Raw genomic sequence first — 22,825 nt, forward strand, 5'->3', positions numbered from 1 at the left:
ACACAACATAATGGAGGGTATCCTCAATGTGAAGGTGGGATATCGTCTCCAATACTGTCATGGACAGATGCATCTGTCCATTGGCAGGCAAGTTGGTGAGGATGAGGTCAAGTATGTTTTTCCTTCTTGTTGGTTCCCACACAACCTGCCGCAGACCCAGTCTAGCAGATATGTCATTTAGGACTCAGCCAGCTCGGTCAGTAGTGGTGCTTCCGAGCCACTCTTGGTGATGGACATTGAATTTCCCCACCCATCCTGCGCCCTTGCCAACCTCAGTGCTTCCACCAAGTGGTGTTCAACATGGAGGAGCACTTATTCATTAGCTGAGGGAGGGCGGTACATGGTAATCAGCAGGAGGTTTCTTTGTTCATGTTTGACCTGACGCCATGAGACTTCATGGGGTCCAGAGTCAATGTTGCGGATTTCCAGGGTAACTCCGTCTCGATTGTACTCCCACCTCTGCTGGTCCTGTCCTGCCAGTGGGACAGGACATACCCAGAGATGGTAATGGTGGTGTCTCGGACATTATCTGTAAGGTGCGATTCCATGAGCCTGACTATGTCGGGCTGTTGCTTGACTAGTCTGTGAGGCAGCTCTCCCAATTTTGGCACAAGCCCCCAGACGTTAGTAAGGAGGACTTTGCAGGGTCGACAGGGCTGAGATTGCCGTTGTCGTTTCCAGTGCCTAAGTCGATGGCGGGTGGTCCATCCGTTTTCATTCTTTTTTTGTGACTTTGTAGCTGTTTGTTACAACTGAGTGGCTTTCTCAGCCATTTCAGAGGGCATTTAAGAGTCAACCACATTTCTGTGGGTCTGGAGTCAAGTGAGGCCACACCAGGTAAGGACGACAGCTTTCCTTCCCTAAAGGAGATTAATGAACCAGATGGGTTTTTACAACAATCGACAATGGTTCTATGGTCATCATTAGACTTTTAATTCCAGATTTTTTTATTGAATTCAGTCCCCAGAGCATTACCCTGGGTCTCTGGGTTACTAGTCCAGCGACAATACCACTGCGCCATCACCTTTCCTATAGGACTTTGACCCAGCAGCAGTGAAGGAATACGATATGGTTCCAAGTCAGGATGGTGTGTGGCTTGCAGGGGAACTTGCAGATGGTGGTGTTCTCATGCATCTACTGCCCTTGTCCTTCCAGAGATCGCAGGTTTGGAAGATGCTGTCGAAGAAGCCTTGTAAGTTCCTACAGTGCATCTTGCAGATTGTACACATTGCAGCCTCGGTGCATTGGTGGTAGAGGGAGTGCCTATCAAGCGGGCTGCTTTGTTCTGGGTGGTGTTGAGCTCCTTGAGTGTTGTTGGAACTGCACTCATCCAGGGAAATGGAAGGTGTTGCATCACATTCCTGACTTTTGCCTTGTAGAAGGCGGACAGGCTTTGGGGAGCCAGGAGATGAGATAATTGCCACCAAGGTACCCATCCTCTGACCTGCTCTTGTGGCCACAGTACATTTATGGCTGGTCCAGTTCAGGTGAACCACAAGGATGTTTATAGTAGGAGATTCAGCGATGGTAATCAAGCTAAATGTCTAATGGAGGTGGTTAGACTCTTGCTGAAGTTGGTAATTATCTGGCATTTCAGTGGTGTGAATGTTACTTGCCACTTATCAGCCCAAGCGCAAATGTTGTCCAGGTCTTACTGCATGGTGGTACGGACAACTTCAGTATCTGCAGACATACAATGGGTTCCAGTAAATTTTCTCCAGCCAGCTTGCATAACTCCGTGCTTACTGATTGGATAAAACATTGAAGCATATTGTCCAAATTACATTTAATTGATAAATACTAATGAACTATTTTGTGGCCATGAAGTGAAGTTTCATTATCTTTAGAAATATGAATGGACTCATTACCCTGTTTAATCACCTCCTGAAATGACAGGAAAACGCAGCCTTAAGACATTAAGTTTAGAACAAGGGGAGTAATTGCGGTAATTTAGCGCATAAGTAGTTACAAGTTCATTCTGGATAAACAGGGTGAGTATCTCTTGTTGTCAAATTTGGAGTAAAAGCATACAGATTAGTTAATCTTAACGACATTTGAATGGAAACTAAACATTGTAGTAGAGAGTTGCACGTTAAAATGATGACTGCAGAAGTATAGAGGTAGTTCTGAACTGTAACATCTAGTAATCCAAACTCAGACTGCTTGAAGTCAGACAAATATCGGTTTTGTTTTGCTGTGCTTATTAGAATTAGAGATAATTATGCTGGTGAATAAAACATTTTTCCTTTTGTATCTAACGTCAGTATCTAGCACTGTCAGGTCTTTCTACAATAATCCAACAACCACTTTTAGGCTGGTTTTATAGAGCAAATCAGACAAGTTCAGACAGACAAAACAAAAACAGAATTACATGGAAAAACTCAGCAGGTCTGGCAGCATCGGCGGAGAAGAAATCAGTTAACGTTTCGAGCCTTCATGGCCCTTCGGCAGAACTGAAGCATAGTTAGAAGAAGGGAGAAATATAAATTGGTTTAAGGTGGGGGGGGGTGAGAGAGACACATTGAGGGTGTGGTGATTGTGGAGATGAGCAGATAATCAAAAGATGTCACAGACAAAAGGGTCAAAGAGGTGTTTTGTCTGAGAAAAGTGCTAATTAAGAATGGAGGACAAGATATTCAAAGTACAGCTCTAGTGGGGGTGGGGTGGAAAGGCTAACAAGGTTTTAGTTTTAGATTTAAAAATAATGGAAATAGGTGGGGAAAGAAGAATCTATATAAATTATTGAAAAAAAAAATAAAGCGGGGGGGTGGGGATGGGGGGAGGGGGAGTTTAAGATCCAAAGTTGTTGAATTCAATATTCAGCCCGGAAGGCTGTAAAGTGCCTAGTCGGAAGATGAGGTGCTGTTCCTCCAGTTTGCGTTGGGCTTCACTGGAACAATGTCCTTGGCTTGCTGCATTGTTCCAGTGAAGCCCAACGCAAACTGGAGGAACAGCACCTCATCTTCCGACTAGGCACTTTACAGCCTTCCGGGCTGAATATTGAATTCAACAACTTTAGATCTTAAACTCCCCCTCCCCCCATCCCCACCCCGTTTCTTCCCCACCCCCCCACCACCCCCCCCGCTTTATTTTTTTTTTCAATAATTTATATAGATTCTTCTTTCCCCACCTATTTCCATTATTTTTAAATCTAAAACTAAAACCTTGTTAGCCTTTCCACCCCACCCCCACTAGAGCTGTACTTTGAATATCCTGTCCTCCATTCTTAATTAGCACTTTTCTCAGACAAAACACCTCTTTGACCCTTTTGTCTGTGACATCTTTTGATTATCTGCTCATCTCCACAATCACCACACCCTCAATGTGTCTCTCTCACCCACCCCCCCACCCCCCCCCCCCCAACCTTAAACCAATTTATATTTCTCCCTTCTTCTAACTATGCTTCAGTTCTGCCGAAGGGCCATGAAGGCTCGAAACGTTAACTGATTTCTTCTCCGCCGATGCTGCCAGACCTGCTGAGTTTTTCCAGGTAATTCTGTTTTTGTTTTGGATTTCCAGCATCCGCAGTAGCTTTTTGTTTTTATCCTTAAGTTCAGACAGACTCCTGGATGAAGTGTTAGACTTCATGCTCTGTAATCTCCTGAGCCACTGTGCTATTTTCCTCTCAATGTCCATCAAAAGAAAATGTAGCAATACAATTTAACCCTAAAATTCAAACTTAGAATACACCATACCGCACACCAGCTAGACAAGAATTTTGCCTGAGGTCCATTAAGCAAATCGTGTTAGTGCTCTAGTTTTTTTTTCATTCATTCATGGGATGCAGGGGTCGCTGGCTAGGCCAGCATTGATTGCCCATGTTCAGAAGGCATTTAAGAGTCAACCACACTGTTGTGGGTCTGGAACCACATGTCGGCCAGACCAGGTAAGGACGGCAGATTTCCTTCCCTAAAGGGAATTAGTGAACTAGGTGGGTTTTTACAACAATTGGCAATAGTTTTGTGGTCATCATCAGACTTTTAATTTCAGATTTTTATTGAATTCAAAATTCACCATCTGCCATGGTGGGATTCAAACCCGGGTCCCCAGAGCATTACCCTAAGTCTCTAGGATACTAGTCCAGTGACAATACCCCTATGCCACCGCCTCCCACAAAGAGTGTTATGTTCCACCCAGCCAGCTAAATTTTGGCATCAGTTGACAGCCTGTGTTTTGCACAGCAGCAAAACAGCTCACATTCACATATTAATCGCTATTCTGACTGGGTTACCATCCTTGTTTTGCTGCCCATAGGTGTGTGTACTTCATTTTGTCAGCAATTTTCTGTGTAGTAGCCTCAAGTCCAATAGTTTTGTTTTTCCCGTATTGTGCTAAGACATGTATCCTTTTACCTGAACATCTGGTCATATCAATTGTCTTGTGCCAGGGATTCTTATTTTTAGTTCTATGTTTTTTGAATGTTATTAGCCACATGGCTCTTGTAGACACTGGGCAAGCATGGAAATCTCCACCAGTATCCAGTTAGGTTTGGCTTTACAAGCCGAAGTCAAATTAAACCACCCACTTCACAGCATTTCCACCTCACCCCAGGTTTATTTCCTTTCATCTTTCTCATTATATCATTCTTCAATGAACTCGTTACATTCTCACCTGTCTCCTCTGCAGTGCATAATGCCTTGGCAAAGTTATGCAATTCCATAAGCTTGATAAATCCGATGTGCTAATTTGGCAAATGTTGAACATTTGTGTGACTGTGACCGTGGTGATCTGCCCCTCTTCACTTTTCTCAATCTGTCTTCAACCTTTCCCATCACCCTCCCCCAACACTGCTTTGCCCTTGTACGTCTGGGTGGGACAGCGCTTGTCTGATTCCATTCCTATCTATCCAGTCATAGCCAGAGAATCCCTTGCAATGGTTTCTCATCCAGCTTCTGCACTTATTACCTCTGGAGTTCCCCAAGGATCTATGCTTGGCCCTCCTATTTTTCATCTACATGCTGCCTCTCAGTGACAGCAATTGAAACCATGTCAGATTGAACATTTCTCATTGAAGAATTATCAAGAACCTTGCCTGATTTTTGCCCTCCTTATCCAAAGGCAAGGGGTCTGATTTTAATACTTCCCACTGAGATCAATTAACTCAGCACAGAAAAGGGACCTTCCTTGCCTGTGTGGCTCAGGACTGTCATGGCATGCATTTATTCATTGAACCATCGGGATCACTGTAAAATAATTTCATCACTCACTGTGCGGAGGAGAAAACGCCAGTTTGGATGGCAAACGATGCTTTTAACGGTACTGCCAATTAGGGCACTTTTTCACACTCTTATAAAATAGAGGTAACTGATTATTGATCCTGGCCTAAAAATATTAATCAAGACAATTATTAGACAACTGATGATAGTAGTGTTCACTAGTCCACCATTTCCTCACCTCCTGTCTCATCAAATTTGACAAAAAATTGTTGGCTGTATCTTGAGTTCTGGCCACTGAATTTTTGAACCCAAATCCTTTCCAATTCCTTATAATTTTTGGATTTAATCATGAACTCTCATTGTTTTTAGCTTATCAGCCCTACTGAAAAATTTCTCAAAGAGCATTTAAGAAAAAGTTGAAGCACATCTTAAAGTTTTCCACAGTCCAGCTGGCTTAAGAGGTGAAAGGCAATGAAATAGAGCTCATGCAATGGGCGTTATGGCAACAGCTACTTTAATATGGACTGGTAACCTGAGACTATAGAGGGAGACCAAAACAGATCGCTGAGGGAGCCCAGGCTAAAAGCCATATGCTAACATGATAGATGCCTCAAAGCGGGGCCTCATTCATTGACAGGCTCAATTTTAAAACTTTGCACATCTGCAAGTTCAGCAAAATGCAAATACCTATCGAGACTCACTGCAACTTGCAATCTCCTTCAAACCTGTTTTTAGTTGCAGCATTTGACTCCCAACACAGCCATTTCTGACATCTAAAACATGCCAAGTTACTTTAATACACACTGATTTTCAATCCTTGGTACGGAGCTTTGTGCTGTACTCGTGCAAGAGCTGGCCCCTCAGTAACACCAATGAGTAGAGGATTCCAGCTTTTGAAATGCAGCCTTGGCAAAGGGTCCTTAGAATCAGCTGGACAGAGTGAAGAGCCAATGAATTTGTCTGCAGGAAAATCCGAGTCCCAGTATCGCATGGGCTTTAGCTGAACTGAAAACTGAGAGTGCAACCAGTGGAAGCGGCAGTGAGAGCATTTGATGTTGGTTGGCGACAATAGAAAGTAAAACATCGGGAAAGAACAGGCCAGGTTGGAGGAGTACTTGATGGGTGGACATTAAACTGGCATGCAGAATGGCGGTGAGCAGAGAGGGGGATGCTTACAGCCCCACGTGGATTATGGATGTACAATAACAGCCGTACCTTTTATGAAAACTACTGGGATTACAGCGGTTAAAACTGCAGATTTCATATATGGTCTAGTGGATAATAATATTCTAACAGAAGAAAGTATTCACCTATATGAACATGTAGTGGGTGAACATGCAAGCTATTTCAAGATGTCATTTATACTGAATCTCATAGCTCAATGTTGTATGTCTCTATCTCTGAATTAGAAATATCTTTAGTAAAAGATTGAAAAAGATTTCTGACAACCCAATTGACAAGAACACGCTCCAAGTATTAATGTAGCACCTTTCACATTCAAAAAGGATGCTTAAAACACTTCACTGTTAGAAAGCTTTTATCACTGTCATAGGAAAATTCAACATCCAACTTACAGCAGTCCCACAAACAGCGATGATATAAATGACCAGGTGATCCATTTTTGCAGTTGGTTGAGGAATAGATGTTACCAAGGTAGGGAGAACATTCTGCCATGGGATCTTTTACTGCTACTTGAGAGGACAGGGCCTTTGTTTAATGTCTCTTCTGAACAATGGCTCCTCCATAAACGGCTGTGTTGGAGTCAAACACTGCAGCTAAAAACAGATGTTTGAAGGAGAATGCAAATTGCAGCAAGACATGTGTCCTTTTACCAGAACATCTGGTCATACAAATTGCCTTGTGCCAGAGGCTATTAACTTGGATGTTTGTTCATGTTATTAGCCACATCTCTTGTATACAATGGGCAAGCATGGAAATCTCCTCCAGCATCCAGTTTACAGTTAGGTGGACATTAAATTGGCCAGAGGGAGACATGCAGAATGGCAGTGAACAAAGAGGGAGATGCTTACAACCCCTCGTGGATTATGGCCCTGTGCATGAATCTCTGGAATGACACCTGAATCCACATCCTTGATTCAGTAGCCTGAGTGAGAAATGAACCACAGCTGCTGTTTACAAGTCATCTGTAGGGAACAGAAGGTTAAATTCCCACTACCATTATTTGAGCTTAACAAGGGCACTATAATTAGTTTCAGTGCTCCTGTTTCTAAAACCTTACGAAGGCCAATTATCCTTGCTAAAACAAAAGCAAAATACTGCAGATGCTGGAAACCCAAAATAAAATAGCTATAAAGTTGGTTGATGCAGGTCAGGCTCAGCTGTGATAGAAGGGTCTGTGATTCTTCAGGAGGTAGTGTCCCACTTACCCTCGCCTTTGAATCAGGGGGTTGTGGGTTCATATCCCACTCCCGGAAACCAAGAACTGTGATTGTACTCGAATGAGTTGCAATATGTGACTGTTGATAACTCGAAAGAGTTAAACAGAAAGCTGGCTGTTGGCGTGGAAACATATCTTCATTCATTCATCATCACTGGATCAAAATCCTGGAACTCATGGCCTAACAGCAGTGTTAGAAGAGCGTCACTCTGCAGGCAGCAGTAACTCAAAGATGGCTCATCACCAACATTTCAATTACGGATAGGCAATAAATGCCAACATCACCCACATCCCATGAATGAATTTAAAAAAGCACAGGTTTTATTGGAGACCAGAAAATTAAGGCAGCCTGATGAAAATGATTCTACATGTCAAGAATTTAGATTTTGAAATGCCTATATCTGCTATTGCAAATAAACAGATCTCTATTTTGTAGCAACTGAACGTCAGAGGTAGGGGGAGGGCATAGGTGAATTTAAATATTGGATATTTGTACTGACCACTTGCAATAATTTTGGCATAGAATTTTTAGTGAAGACTGAGACACACAGCAAGCTGGGAAAAAGAGGTGCAACACTTGAGCTACTAACTTCTCTTTTTACTGCTAAAGGTAGTTTTAGTATTTTCTTTTTCCTTCATTTCAGATTTCCAACTGCAGCACACAGTTCTCATTATCCTCATTGTCATTTCTTAAGAGCGCCTGTGTTTGAAATGCTGATGTTGAAGTTCAGAAACATGAAATTTATGAAACCGACAACACAGAATACTAACTATGTACAATCTTTATTTCAAAGGAGTACATAAGAGAAATGTAATTTACACCATTACATTTAATACCAAAAAGTAAAAAAAAAGATTTGGATTCATAGCTAAAGAAACCAATGTCAAGAAGAAATAATTGAGCAACTCAACTCCGCATGTGACAAGTTAAATGAATAAAGCTCAGTAAATGCAGTACTGCGGTTTTAACAAATTTAAGATTTGTGTTTCTCTAATTCATTCCTTTGCATAAACTTTCACTCACTCAAGTAAAAGTCCACATTAACATGCTTAGTCTGTACTCTCACCAGAAGGTGAACGTGTGCGTGATCTTACATGATCCCCAGATGCCATAGAGGAATGGCCTCTCTGCTCCTTGGCAGGAACAGGCGATCTACTCTCAGATCGGGATTTGCTGCGGCTCCTACTCCTGGAGCGGCTATAAGACTTACGGCCTCTGGAGCGAGATCTAGAAGAGCTTCGGCTACGGGAACGAGACCTGCTACGAGACCTGAAAAGGTGGGGGGGGGGGGGGTGAAAAGAAAAAAAATCAAAACTTTGAACAGTCACAATATAAACACTATTTTACAACTAACTCTAGAAACATACTTGTTACGATTTTTTTTTCAATTTAGTTCAACCTAGTTCACACCCAACCAAATGACCCCGAATTGATAGGACATTATAAGCAAATGTTTAACCAAAAAAAACAACCAATGATGCTGACGCCTGCACTGTGATATTTAATATTACAGCTGCTCTAACCTATATATGTTCCTGTCAAATGCTGAATTAGGCCCAAGATACATGGTTTCAATGTATTTCAAATGTATTTGGAACAAACATCAATCAATGCAACCAAAGACCTGCACTACAGCCTAGGGCAATTACCTGCGCTGTTTACGTTCTTCAACCACCCTGATCTTTCTTCCATTGAGCTCTGTGCCAGAGAGCTTCTCAAGAGCATTCTTCACATCACTGTAGGAGGCAAATTCAACAATTCTAGGCAGAAAAGGAGAGTAATTTTATTAACTTTGTAATTACTAAAACTGGGCTTTTCTTAGCATAATGAGCAAAGTTCAGAATGTTAAGAGCAAAATCAAACAGATGAAGGAGTACAAAGGTTGCCAAGTTTTACTAGCCAATCATTTATTTCAAAACCTTTTAACTTTTCATATTTGTCCTGTTATAGCGAAATGTGCATTTTTTTTCAAGATGTACATTATAAAGCAAAATGTGATCTTAGTCATTGATCTACATTCACAGCCAAACCAAAGCTTCATCGCTAAATTAAAATGGTTGCATAGTTACGAGATTTTGTCACGCTTTCTATCCCCAGCAATCAAGAGACTTCAGGCAGTAGCTACTTGAAATCTCTTGTAACTTACCCTTCATTCATTTTGTGCCTGTGCGCATCCGCAAAGGTAACTTCTCCAGCCTGTCTCATGAAATCTTTCAGATCCTATACAAGATCAGATCAGTTAGGTAAATCAAAGCATATTAACATCTTTCTCTATCAATTTCCAATGAACATCACTGGAAAAGCAAGCAAAAAAATACATAAATCTAATTTCAAAATTTATATTACCTTCCTGTACAATTCCCTAGGCTATTCAACCAGCCAAATGTAACAAGTGTTCGCAGAGGCACCACCACGACCGAAGACCAGATGGTTCTCTTCACCACCCGCTTGACTGACACTACCCATTCGATGGGAGCCTTCCCGGACATCACCCTCCCTTAAAGGCAGACTTGGGCATTGCCATAGGAACAGGGATTGCTACTCTTGCGCCGTGACCAAGGACTCCTCGCCTCACTCCAATCGAGCTTCCAAACAACCCTACCAGCGAATTTCTCCCAATCAAGGACCTCGCATTTTACAGCAGGCTCTCAGAACTCTCGACTTTAGGACACCTTGTTATCATTTTCAGGGATGCAGCAAGGTAAATGGCACTAAACCCAGTGCCCACCAGTGTTGGTCAGACCACCACAACACAGATTTAGATCATCAATTGACAAAGGTAGGAGCAGATTGGCATTTCAACTAGGCCCAAGAGACCAAGGCACAGCGAATAGGAAAACCAACGGCACTCCACGTCACAAGGCCAACGACACGAGAGGCTGGTAAATAAAGGTTTTAACACTTGGTTAAATTTCAAAAACACAAAACTGAATGAACACACATTTTAGTTTCAAGGTTAGTAGGCAATCAAGGTTAATTTTTTTGTGTATTTAACGTTAACTTCTCAAGTTAAAGGAGCAGTACTTAATTTTGGAAGACAATTAAAGCTTAACCCATTGTTTCAGAGGATGGGCCTGTTTTATGTGGATTATCTGATTTTCATTTTCTCATCAAGGTCAACGATAGATTTTTAAAAAAAAGACAAAGCTAATTTTATTGAAAGAAAAGAACTGAAAGTCTCAGCATATTCCCTCTTTCATAATGGCGAACATAGGACATTCCCTAAGCCAAACTTCATTCCCTTCTGTCAAAGGTGCTGACTCTTACTGGAGTACAGTTCTTCATGTGCTGGTAGTTCCCCAGCAAACCATTTATTGTGAAAGTCTGGACAAATGCAGGCAAGCTATTTGATCATGGGGGCTAAGTTGGGGGTGGGGGCGCAGTGGCAGGCATCAAAGCCAAGCCCACATCAAGTTCCCACACATCTACACATGCACTTTACAGCTACTGGACCAGGAACCCTGGCTTATATTTCCCCCTCTCTAGCCGGGTAGCCGAGGCAAAATTGTAGCATTACCCCTTGTATACTGTCTGCAATCATCTAACTTAACACAGACCAGGTATATCCATCTGTGCTGCTCAAAACCACATGTCAACCTTCCAAAATTAGCCACTTGGGCACTCATAAGACATTGTTAAATATTGTTTCTTTAAGAGGGGCAAGAATTCAGCTTGGTACATGGGAGTGACAAAATCTCTAAAATACCACAGGACTATAAACAAGTTGAAAGTCAGAATTCATTGTTTTCTATAAGTCTAAGGAAGTTTAAATCTTCCACTTTACCTTAGACCCAGACAATGACATTAAGTATAGCACCTTTGACTGCAGTTTTTCAATTTATGGAAAGACTTGGGAGGAATGGCAACATTTATCAGTTAGCTGTAGATAACTGGTAACACTTTATTAAGAGCCATTTTCACAATAAAAGGTCTAGCATTACAGTAAATATACAACAAATGGACATTTTAGAATTGTCCGCATATGTATTTGGAGGAAACTTGGCGATTCTTTTAAAAATAAAAATTCAAGTTTATCTTTGTCAGCAGCTCAAGTTATTATACTATTCTGTCAAAATTAGTCACATCATGTATAATGTTTCCACTGTTAGCTAGTTACATTCCTTTTGGAAGGAACTGTTCTGACAGATTTAATGCCAACTTGTTGAGAACCACTTCTTCTTGTTCTCCTACATCATGTTACTGTTTAACAGCTTCTTTATATTCCATTCAGATTCATTGTTTGAATCTAACGTTTGTGGCTAACTTGTCAGAAATGCACAGATACAGTAATACACCTACACCCTACAATGCAAAATGACTCTTAAGTTAACCTTGAAAGCTCTACTTACAATTAAACAGTACCACTTTCATTCAATCTCACTTATTTGTTTTAATGAATTACACAAAAGTTGCCGTACATATGACTAGATATTACATGCAACATACCTGCCAGCTAACTCTCGAAGACAAGTTCTCAACAATCACTCTGTTTTCTGTACGAACCGGAGGCCCATTTCTGAAACGGATAGCGATAGTGCATTACAGAGGCTGAGTCAACAGGCACTTTATTCTGGACACACCATAGCAAGGAAGCATTGAAAAGATTTCAAGGTTCTCCATGTATCTGTAGTCCCCACTATTTTTAAAACACTAGAACTAAACATTTCCTCTATCTTACACAACTCAAATACATGGCTTTTTCTTAAAATACCAAATAATGCTCAAAAATATAATTCTTACTTTCAGTTGGTGAATCATGCATTTAATCAGCGAGAAGGATGAAATTTACCCTTTAGTAAATTGACAGACCCTTTTCCTCCCCTCCATATAACAGACATGAGAACTCTGGTTTCAAAATGTTGTCACAGAGGCAGCAACGAAGATGGGTCCATGGAAACAAGTAATCCTATCATAGCGTGAGCCTGAAGATTGCAGGTCATCGGGCTATTCAATGTTAAAGCAACTATTTCTGTCTTCACCCACCAGCGAGTGTTCAGTTTCTAGTAGAGTCACCCAAGCAAGGACCAATGTTTTTGTCCTCTGATTCTTGTAAAGCCAACAGTAGTAACTGCTGCAACCTAGATCAGCATTTCCAGGTATTAAAGTTGGGATCTTCAAGATTCATATGGCTCAGTACCATGCTGATCCTTGAATGAATGTAAGCAACACCTTTACTTTGTTAACGAATTAATTAATATGACATTCAGTATAAACACTGGACAAGCGTTTTTCCAATTAATACTTTTGAACAGAGTAGCATAAAATTGGCTAACAAATTCAACTTATCAGGTTATGAAAAAAGATCGTGTATGATTTGACATAACTAAATTTGTCAAAGTCTATTTGAATTGATGTTATAGATTCTTTAAAGATAATATTGATATAATTTTACTGTAATATTCTCAATTTAAGAAATTGGGTCAATGGACTCACCTTCCTCCACTGCGTTGATAGCTCTGGCTAAAGCGACCTTGATAACGTCCCCCACCTCCTCGTCCTCCCCGATTGCGTGCTCTGGCATGCTCAACCGTCACTCTGCACAAACAAAATGTCTGGTTACACATCTGAAAACACTACACAGTAACTTATCGGCCTTCTTGTTTTTGAGGGCCTGGAGGAGTGGGAGTGGAGGAGTGGGAGTGGAGCACTCACCTTTCATTGCACAACTCTTTTCCATCCAGTTCATAAACTGCATCCTCTGCATCTCTGTAATCTTCAAACTCCTGAAAACAAAAAAAAAAAAAAAAAAATCTCTATCTTGGTTTTCACTGTTGCAACAGTGTGGATTTAAAATGTTACCTAGCCCCAAAACAATCCCCAATTACTAGATAAGCTCCATACTAATGAGTGATAGCAAAACTACATTTTTATCTGTATGGAGAAGACAAATAGGCTTCAGCTACTCATGTGGAAGTGCCTTTGCTTCTAGTCGCTTCTCTCAGGAAAAGTCACAAAGGTTTGCAGCTCCAAACAAGAGCAGCTGACTCGTCAGCAAATCAAAGGTAACAAAATCACATTGGCAATCCTAATCTGCCACTGATTTCGACACTTAGGTAAGCAATATAAATGTGTAATTGGTTGCAGAGGAGTTAAGTCACTTCACACACACACACACGAACAATTACAACGTATACACTTAAAATAACTTACCACAAATCCAAATCCATTCTTCAGATCAATTTCCTTAATTCGTCCATATCCTCTGAAGAACCTCTCCACATTTTTTTCAGTGGCATAAGGGCTCAGTCTGCCAATGAATACTCGGGCACTCATCTTTGCTGACCTAGAATACAACTGCCAAAACAAATAATGAAATCAAACCTGGAATACCATCTGCTAAGGCAACAACTTGCATTTATGTAGCATCTTTGACAGAGAAAGACATTTCAGAAGCACAAAAGACAAAAACAGACAGGGACAAAGAAAATGACCAAAAGCTTGATCAAAGAGGCAGGTTTTAAAAATAGCATTAAAGGATAAGATTAGCAGAGTTTAGGGCATGAGCCATGCCAAAAAGTGACATCCGACAGTGCTAGAGTGAAAGGATGAGAGCAGATAAGAGGCCACAGTTCCAGGTAATGATGAGTTCAGCAGAATTTTCCTCCTGTACATTATTAATATAGAGAGGCACAAAGCCATAGAGATTTAAGCTCAGGGAATTCCAGGTCTGAGACAGACAGAGAGCCAATCAATCTAGTTTGAGGGCAGGCTGAGAATTGAGCAGCATTTGGATAGCAGAAGCTGTAAAACACTTCTTTGAACTGGAACACACAGAAACATCAATCATCTCCTCCCACCACCCACACCCTCCCCCACCCCTCAACTGCCTAGCCAGACAAAGCACAAAACAATGAAAGATGTGACATCCAGAACAGAAAAATAGTCCTGCTTGAAAACAATCAATGTTTAAAGCTCATATTAAAGGGTTAAAATATTCACACGACTGTACTTAAATGGCAATAGTAATAATTTTGCATTTTTTAATTAAATGACATAATTGTCAGCCCTGAAATCGTGAAAATAGATTTTGTTTGGCACCAAGTACTCATTTTTTAAATGAACTTGTTTTTTTTTCCTGTTCGTGGCAACTCAAAATTAAAAGGATTACAATAAAACTCAAGGCAAAAATAACACCATAACCTGCACCAACACGTCCCCAATCCAGTCTCTTCCATTTCTCCCCTTCCCCCCCCAATCCCCCATCATAAATTTATTAGCCTTAGAAAGACGGGGCAGAAATAATCCCCGCTGGAGTTCAGGAGCGGCTGTGGTTGGTTTTCCCCCATTGGAAACACTGGCCTGCCCGGCTCCTCTGGCCCCGAGGCCGCTCCAGCTCCGTGCGGCCTTGGGGGAGGGGGCGGCCACACCGCCGAACAATAACCAGACAATAAGGCCCCTCAACCGGCGGCGCCTCGTGTCCCATTCGATCCTATCCCCGGTTGCCCAGCCTCTCCTCCCTTCCCCTCCACGGCCCGATCCAGCCCAGGCCCGTCTCTCTTACTCTCGCTCGCTCGCTTTCGGTTCTCTGCTCCGCCGATGATGCCTCTTCCCCCCCGTCTCAACGCAGCCTCACCTCAAAATGGAGGCCACGCCTGCGCAGACGCTCCCAGCGAGATCGCGCGCGCTCTCTCTGTGCCGTCACTTCCGGGATGCGGGGCAGCGGACCCGAGCCGGCCCGTCGCCGTGGAGACCACCCCGAGGTGGGGGGGATTTCCATCCTCCCCTGATCTTCCTCTCCCTCCATCCTCTCTTCCTCCCCTTCCACCCCCTTCCTCTTCACCCTCCTTACCCCCTTCTTCCTCACCCTCCCCCCTCCTTACCCCCTTCTTCCTCACCCTCCCCCCTCCTTACCCCCTTCTTCCTCACCCTCCCCCCTCCTTACCCCCTTCTTCCTCACCCTCCCCCCTCCTTACCCCCTTCTTCCTCACCCTCCCCCCTCCTTACCCCCTTCTTCCTCACCCTCCCCCCTCCTTACCCCCTCCTTCCTCACCCTCCCCCCTCCTTACCCCCTCCTTCCTCACCCTCCCCCCTCCTTACCCCCTTCTTCCTCACCCTCCCCCCTCCTTACCCCCTTCTTCCTCACCCTCCCCCCTCCTTACCCCCTTCTTCCTCACCCTCCCCCCTCCTTACCCCCTTCTTCCTCACCCTCCCCCCTCCTTACCCCCTTCTTCCTCACCCTCCCCCCTCCTTACCCCCTTCTTCCTCACCCTCCCCCCTCCTTACCCCCTTCTTCCTCACCCTCCCCCCTTCCTCACCCTCCCCCCTCCTTACCCCTTTCTTCCTCACCCTCCCCCCTCCTTACACCCTTCTTCACCCTCCCCCCGCTTCTTCACCCTCCCCCCACTTCTTCACCCTCCCCCCTCTTCTTCCTCACCCTCCCCCTTCTTCTTCCTCACCCTCCCCCCTCTTCTTCCTCACCCTCCCCCCTCTTTCCCCCCTTCATCCCCTCTTCCTCTTCCAACCCCAGCAGCATTATTTTCCTCCTCACCGTTTCTTCGGATCTCCAGTGTGAGTCCAACATCTGTCCTATGGGCCCAGCTGTGCAAAGTTCAGTTTCCGTTCCTTTTATGCCAGTGACACTGCTCTCTCCCTCTGCTTTTCTCTCTCAGCCCCCCTTCAGAACTCTCCAGGCAAAATGAAGTCTAACTCTGTAAGAGATTTCACTACTGCTCCTTTATTCGGAACCTCTGGAGAAAATACAAATGCAATAAAAAATAATCTAATTGGACAGTCCAGCCTGCAACAGTTCTAAGGCAATCTTTGTGTCAATTTTATTGATACTACAATGGCCATTTCTCCACCAGGCGCCTTTTATTGTTTCTACCAAGCTCCAAATATGCTGCATCATGCTTTTAATCTTTTTCATGAAATCAAGATTCATTGCACCATCTCTGAATCTAAGTGACTGCTTTCCAGAACATCAAAACTTCTAACTTACGCAGTCTTCTAATCCATCCTGAAATATTTTAGTTTTTAAAGCATAAACTTGGTATCAATAAGCCACTACTTTGTGATTTTAATTATCTTTTTTGAATCTTTGTACTGTTCAGCACTGTTAACCTGGCCTTTCAATTTGGCTCCATCATTAAGCCCACCTACTTAGATCTCTGTACCATCACCCATCTTCTGCTGAAACCATCATTCAGAACTTTGTTAACTCGAGGCTATATCATTCCAATGCTCTGGTCAGCCTTCCATCTTCCACCCTCCGTAAAATTGTGCTTATCCAAAACTCTGCCATCCATGCCCTAACTTGCATCAGGTCCCATTCACCCAGCACTCCTGTGCTCGCTGATCCATGTTGGTTCCTGGTCTGTCAAAACCACAATTCTTGTTTTCAAATTTCTCCAAGGCCTCACGACCTCCTTATCTCTATAACCCCCTCCAACCTTATAACCATCAGCGATCTCTACGCTGCTCCAATTATGGCCTCTTACGCAGTCCTCATTTTAATTCCTCCACCACTAATGGCTGTGCCTTCAACTGCCTAGGCCCTTAGCTCTTAAATTCCCTCCGGAAACCTCTTTTCCTCTTTACCTCTCCTCCATTAAAAACATTTCCCCTACTCTCCCGTATCTCTTTTCCCCTCTCTCCTTATCCCTTTCCCCTCTCCATAAAACGTAGGAGCAGAAGTAGGCCATTTAGCCCATCGAGTCTGCTCCGCCATTCAATGAGATCATGGCTGATCTGCTAATCCTCAGCTCCATGTTCCTGCTTTTCCCCATAACCTTTGATTCCCTTACTGATTAAAAATCTGTCTATCTCCACCCTGAACATACTTAATGACCCAGTCTCTACAGCCCTCTGTGGTAAAGAATTCCACAGATTCACTCCGAAGAAATTCCTCCTCACCTCTGTCTTAAATGGGTGACCGCTTACTCTGAGATTATGCCCTCTGGTCCTAGACTCTCCCACAAGGGGAAACAACATCTCAGCATCTACCCTGTCAAACCCCCTAAGAATCTTATATGTTTCAATAAGGTCGCCTTTCATTCTTCTAAACTCCAATGAGTACAAGGCCAACCTATTCAATCTCTCCTCATAAGAAAATCTCTCCATACTCGGGATCAACCTAGTGGACCTTCTCTGGACTGCCTCCAATGCCAGTACATCTTTCATCTCTCCTCCCCTCCCCTCCCACCTCCCCTTCCCTCTCCCCTCTTCTCCCCCCTCCCCTTCCCCGTCCCCCCTCCCACTTCCCCCTTCTGCTTCCCTCTCCCCCTCCCCTTCCCCCTCCCCCTCCTTCCTCCCCAGCTGTGACCCAATCGTTGTATACAGAACATTAGGCAGCCTGTAATTTGATACAGAATACTACATTTGGTACATAATAACAATCCAATGACTGAGATAACATTGTAATGAGGAAGAGCAAAGCTTGAAGTGCGTTTGTACCAAGCTTTATACGTGGTAGTGTTTTGTAACATAACCCAGGCTATGATTTTTTTCAATAATTTACAATAGGTTTTGTTTTTGAACAAAAAGCAAACACACATAAAAACATAATTGTCTCTATACAATGTTCAGCAAAGAAAGCTGCAAGTGGGCTCACAAATTTGGAGATTAAGTGATACAGCATATTGCAAATCTCTAGAACTTGCTGGTCGACTTCAAAGGACAAAGGGGTGTTGACGGTGGTGATATTATCTTTTGTCTATGACATTTTTGGCAATCTCTTCTTTGCCTCCACGTATCACTGGCCCTCTATCCAGCTCCACCTGTCCCACCCCCCTCTACCAGCTTATATTTCACCACATTTCTATATTTCTTTAGTTCTGATGAAGAGTCATCCGGACTTGAAACGTTAACTGTATTCCTCTCCGCAGATGCTGTCAGACCTGCTGAGTTTTTCCAGCTATTTTTGTTTTTGTTACTATGCTACTAATCTTCGTGTCATTGGCAAACATGGATATATGGTTTTCTAAGTCATTCACATAGATTTTCAACCTAGATAGTGAACAACTGGTCTCCTAGCTTCATCCCTCAAAGCAATGGGAGAATCCATCCAATCCATCTATGTCATTAATATAGCGAACATAGGCCTCATAACATGCAATTACTATAGAATAAATGCATTAAATATGCCCTGTTACATAGTCTTAGGACATTGCAAGTGAAAAAGGCTGGGAAAAAAGCAAGAATTGTGCTGTTGGCTGGCATTATAATGAATGCAAACAATATATATAAAAGAAAAAAAGAAAGATTTCCACTAATATAGTGCCTTTAATGACCTCAGGACATCCCAAAGCCCTTTACAGCCAATGAAGTATTTTGGATTGCAATCATAGTTGTAATAATCAGTAGTTTTGCATATATTTGTGGAAAAACTGTAAAATCATGGCAAACCTGTGCTGAAATTAACTATTTTCCAGCTTCAATGCCATGTATTAATACAACAGATAATTTTCGCAACCTTTTGGCACTAATTATATCACATTATATTTCTTGATTATACATTCACAAGTAAAGCTTAGGAATATAGGCACAAGGTTAGGCTATTTTCCATTCAGTGAGATCATGGCCGATCCATGACCTAACTCTATATTGTCAAGTTTGGATTTGATACCCTTAGATAGTATTAATGCTTAAGTAAAGGACAGAGGCTTGATTCAAGTTGATACTCTCGGTTTCTACTAAGTAAGACCAAAGCCAATTGCTGAGCAGGTCAATGCTGTTTACAGTATGCAAATATCATTTAGTATGCCAAACACAGCCAAGTTAATGAATCATCAGTGAGAGAAGCTGGAGCCACCACTTTCCAGCTCTATAAATAATGTCATCAAGAATCAAAGAAAGAACTGAAAGTGCATTACAGCCCCTTGTGAAAGTAGCAATCAGAACTCAGAAGGAAATTTTCATTGATCAGCTAGAAGCTATTCTCCAGGAGATGAAAGAAGTGGCAAAATAAATCTAGTGGGTGAATAATATCTGTTTAAATATCACCAACCACTAGCACCCCCACCCCTAAAACCTACCTCCAATATCCATTCCCCATCCACCCGTCCCCACAGAACCCAGTTTCAAAATCACTGTATAGGTCAGTCCAATTATACTTTAACACAAGGAGCAGGTGGCCCAGGGGTAGATACAGAATACATCAGAGCAAGGAAATCTAGGGTAAGGAAGAAGGTAGGAAGTAGTGGGGAGGAGCAGAGAGGGCAGGAGGAGAAGAGGGAGAAAAGGAACAGGTGAGAAATGGTCAAAATAACTGAGTGGAGAGGGTGAGGAGGACAGATTTTGGGGGACAAACTCCAGATTCTAATGCAGCGTGTGGATTCACAGGGAACGTTGGACTCATTCACAGTTTGATTCTGTAGCTATATCCAGAAACCCTGAAGGAAACAGGGAAACAATTATCATCTCCTCTGGAGATCTTCCTCCCACAGCTTCCAACCCGATAGTCGCCCAACCTCGGACAGCCCGCTTCTACCTCCTACCCAAAATTCACAAACAGAACTGTCCTGGCAGACCGATCGTGTCAGCCTGTTCCTGCCCCATGGAACTCATTTCTTGTTATCTTGACTCCCTTCTCTCTCCCCTTGTCCAGTCCCTTCCCACCTACATCCGTGATTCCTCTGACACCTTACGTCACATCAACAATTTCCAGTTCCCTGGCCCCAACCGCTTCCTCTTCACCATGGATGTCCAATCCCTCTACACCTCCATCCCCCACCAGGATGGTCTGAGGGCCCTTAGCTTCTTCCTTGAACAGAGGCCCGAACAATCCCCATCCACCACTACTCTCCTCCGTCTGGCTGAACTTGTTCTCACACTGAACAATTTCTCCTTTAACTCCTCTCACTTCCTCCAAATAAAAGGTGTGGCTATGGGTACCCACATGGGCCCTAGCTATGCCTGTCTCTTTATGGGGTATGTGGAACATTCCTTGTTCCAGTCCTACTCCGGCCCCCTCCCACAACTCTTTCTTCGGTACATCGATGATTACTTCGGTGCTGCTTCATGCTCTCGTCGGGACCTGGAAAAATTTATTAATTTTGCTTCAAATCTCCACCCCTCCATCATTTTCACATGGTCCGTCTCTGACACTTCCCTTCCCTTCCTTGACCTCTCTGTCTCAATTTCTGATGATAGACTGTCCACCAATATCCATTACAAGCCTACCGACTCCCACAGCTACCTCGACTACAGCTCCTCACACCCCGCTTCCTGTAAGGACTCCATCCCATTCTCTAAGTTCCTTCGCCTCCGTCGCATCTGTTCTGATGACGCTACCTTCAAAAACAGTTCCTCTGACATGTCCTCCTTCTTCTTTAACCGAGGTTTTCCACCCACGGTCATTGACAGGGCCCTCAACCGTGTCCGGCCCATCTCCCGCGCATCCTCCCTCACGCCTTCTCCTCCCTCCCAGAAACATGATAGGGTCCCCCTTGTCCTCACTTATCACCCCACCAGCCTCCGCATTCAAAGGATCATCCTCCGCCATTTCCGCCAACTCCAGCATGATGCCACCACCAAACACATCTTCCCTTCACCCCCCCTGGCGGCACTCCGTAGGGATCGTTCCCTCCGGGACACCCTGGTCCACTCCTCCATCACCCCCTACTCCTCAACCCCCACCTATGGCACCTCCCCATGCCCACGCAGAAGATGCAACACCTGCCCCTTCACTTCCTCTCTCCTCACCGTCCAAGGGCCCAAACACTCCTTTCAAGTGAAGCAGCATTTCACTTGCATTTCCCCTAACTTAGTCTACTGCATTCGTTGCTCCCAATGCAGTCTCCTCTACATTGGAGAGACCAAACGCAAACTGGGCGACCGCTTTGCAGAACACCTGCGGTCTGTCCGCAAGAAAGACCCAAACCTCCCTGTCGCTTGCCATTTTAACACTCCACCCTGTTCTCTTGCCCACATGTCTGTCCTTGGCTTGCTGCATTGTTCCAGTGAAGCCCAACGCAAACTGGAGGAACAGCACCTCATCTTCCGACTAGGCACTTTACAGCCTTCCGGGCTGAATATTGAATTCAACAACTTTAGATCTTAAACTCCCTCCCCCCATCCCCACCCCGTTTCTTCCCCCTCCCTTTTGTTTTTAACCAATAATTTATATAGATTTTTCTTGTCCCACCTATTTCCATTATTTTTAAATCTACAACTAATACCTTGTCAATCTTTCCACCCCACCCCCACTAGAGCTGTACCTTGAGTGTCCTGCCATCCATTCTTAATTAGCACATTCTCTTAGATAATATCACCACCTTCAACACCTCTTTGATCCTTTTGTCTGTGACATCTTTTGATTCTCTGCTCCTATCACTGCTTGCTTGTCCCTACAACCACCCCACCCTCAACTTCTCTCCCCCCACCCCACCCCCCAGCTTATATTTCACCCCTCTCCTAACTACACTCAGTTCTGTTGAAGGGTCATTGGACTCGAAACGTCAACTCTTCTCTTCTCCACCGATGCTGCCAGACCTGCTGAGTTTTTCCAGGTAATTCTGTTTTTGTTTTTGTTTTGGATTTCCAGCATCCGCAGTAGTTTTTTGTTTTTAAACAAGTATCATGGCCTGAATGATATTTTAGGGTTCAGCTGAGAGTGAATGTGTGCCAGAGAATTAAAATGTGGTCAGTTGTCAGCCAGGATACAATTGGCAGCATTCTTACCTCTGAGTCAAAAGGTTGTAGGTTCAAATCCCACTCCAGGCCTTAAGCACAAAATCAAGGTTAACAATCCAATGCTGCTGCAATGTCAGAGGTGCTGTATTTTGATCTGAGATGTTAAGCTAAGAGCCCTTCCGCCCTTGAGGTGGATGTAGAAGATCCCATGGCACTATGTCTGATATGATGCATTAGTGAAATCGTTAGATATATTAATTATGGACTTTCAAAGTGCCTTTGACATGGTACCATACAGGAGACTAATGGAGAGCATTAAGGGATGGATAGTAAATTGGATTAAAATCTGATTAGAGGGAGGAAACAGAGATTAGGATTTAAGGACAGGTTTTTCAGAATGGTTGGAAGTGGGTGTTGATATTCCATGGGGTTCTATTCTGGGTCTGCTTCTGTTCACTTGAACATCAGTGATTTGTGGAAATGATGGACATATTTGCAGATAATCCTAAATTAGGAAGGAAGCTGTAATGGGATATTGATAATATGGTGAAATGGCAAAATAAACCAAATGAAATTCAACAGCAGACATTTTGAGTAAAAAAAAGTGTACTTTGAATGGGGGAAAGCTGGATGCTCTAGAAGAACAGGGCTTGCAGGTTCAAATTTACAAGACAAAGCTGCATTACAAGTGAAAAGGAT

At 43.3% G+C, this 22,825-nt stretch overlaps 1 protein-coding gene across 2 annotated transcripts; it reads right to left on the reverse strand.

The window, feature by feature from the left end:
• Positions 1–8,318: 8,318 nt before the first annotated feature.
• Positions 8,319–15,151, reverse strand: LOC144693334 (serine/arginine-rich splicing factor 5-like). Of its 2 annotated transcripts, XR_013579514.1 has the most exons (9): positions 15,057–15,151; positions 13,706–13,849; positions 13,208–13,278; positions 12,989–13,090; positions 12,002–12,071; positions 9,902–10,434; positions 9,702–9,775; positions 9,205–9,315; positions 8,319–8,824 (listed from the first exon to the last, which is right to left on the reverse strand). XR_013579514.1 is itself a non-coding variant. In XM_078563144.1 (8 exons), the coding sequence occupies exons 2-8, from the start codon at positions 13,826–13,828 to the stop codon at positions 8,605–8,607; spliced, it is 771 nt and encodes a 256-aa protein (XP_078419270.1). In that variant the 5' UTR covers positions 13,829–13,849; positions 15,057–15,151; the 3' UTR covers positions 8,319–8,604. The 2 variants fall into 2 exon arrangements, 1 of the variants encoding a protein (XP_078419270.1); XM_078563144.1 differs by lacking the exon at positions 9,902–10,434.
• Between the last annotated feature and the right edge of the window lie 7,674 nt (positions 15,152–22,825).

Source organism: Cetorhinus maximus, chromosome 18 (assembly GCF_964194155.1).
Source record: "Cetorhinus maximus chromosome 18, sCetMax3.hap1.1, whole genome shotgun sequence".
NCBI classification, from domain to species: Eukaryota; Metazoa; Chordata; class Chondrichthyes; order Lamniformes; family Cetorhinidae; genus Cetorhinus; species Cetorhinus maximus.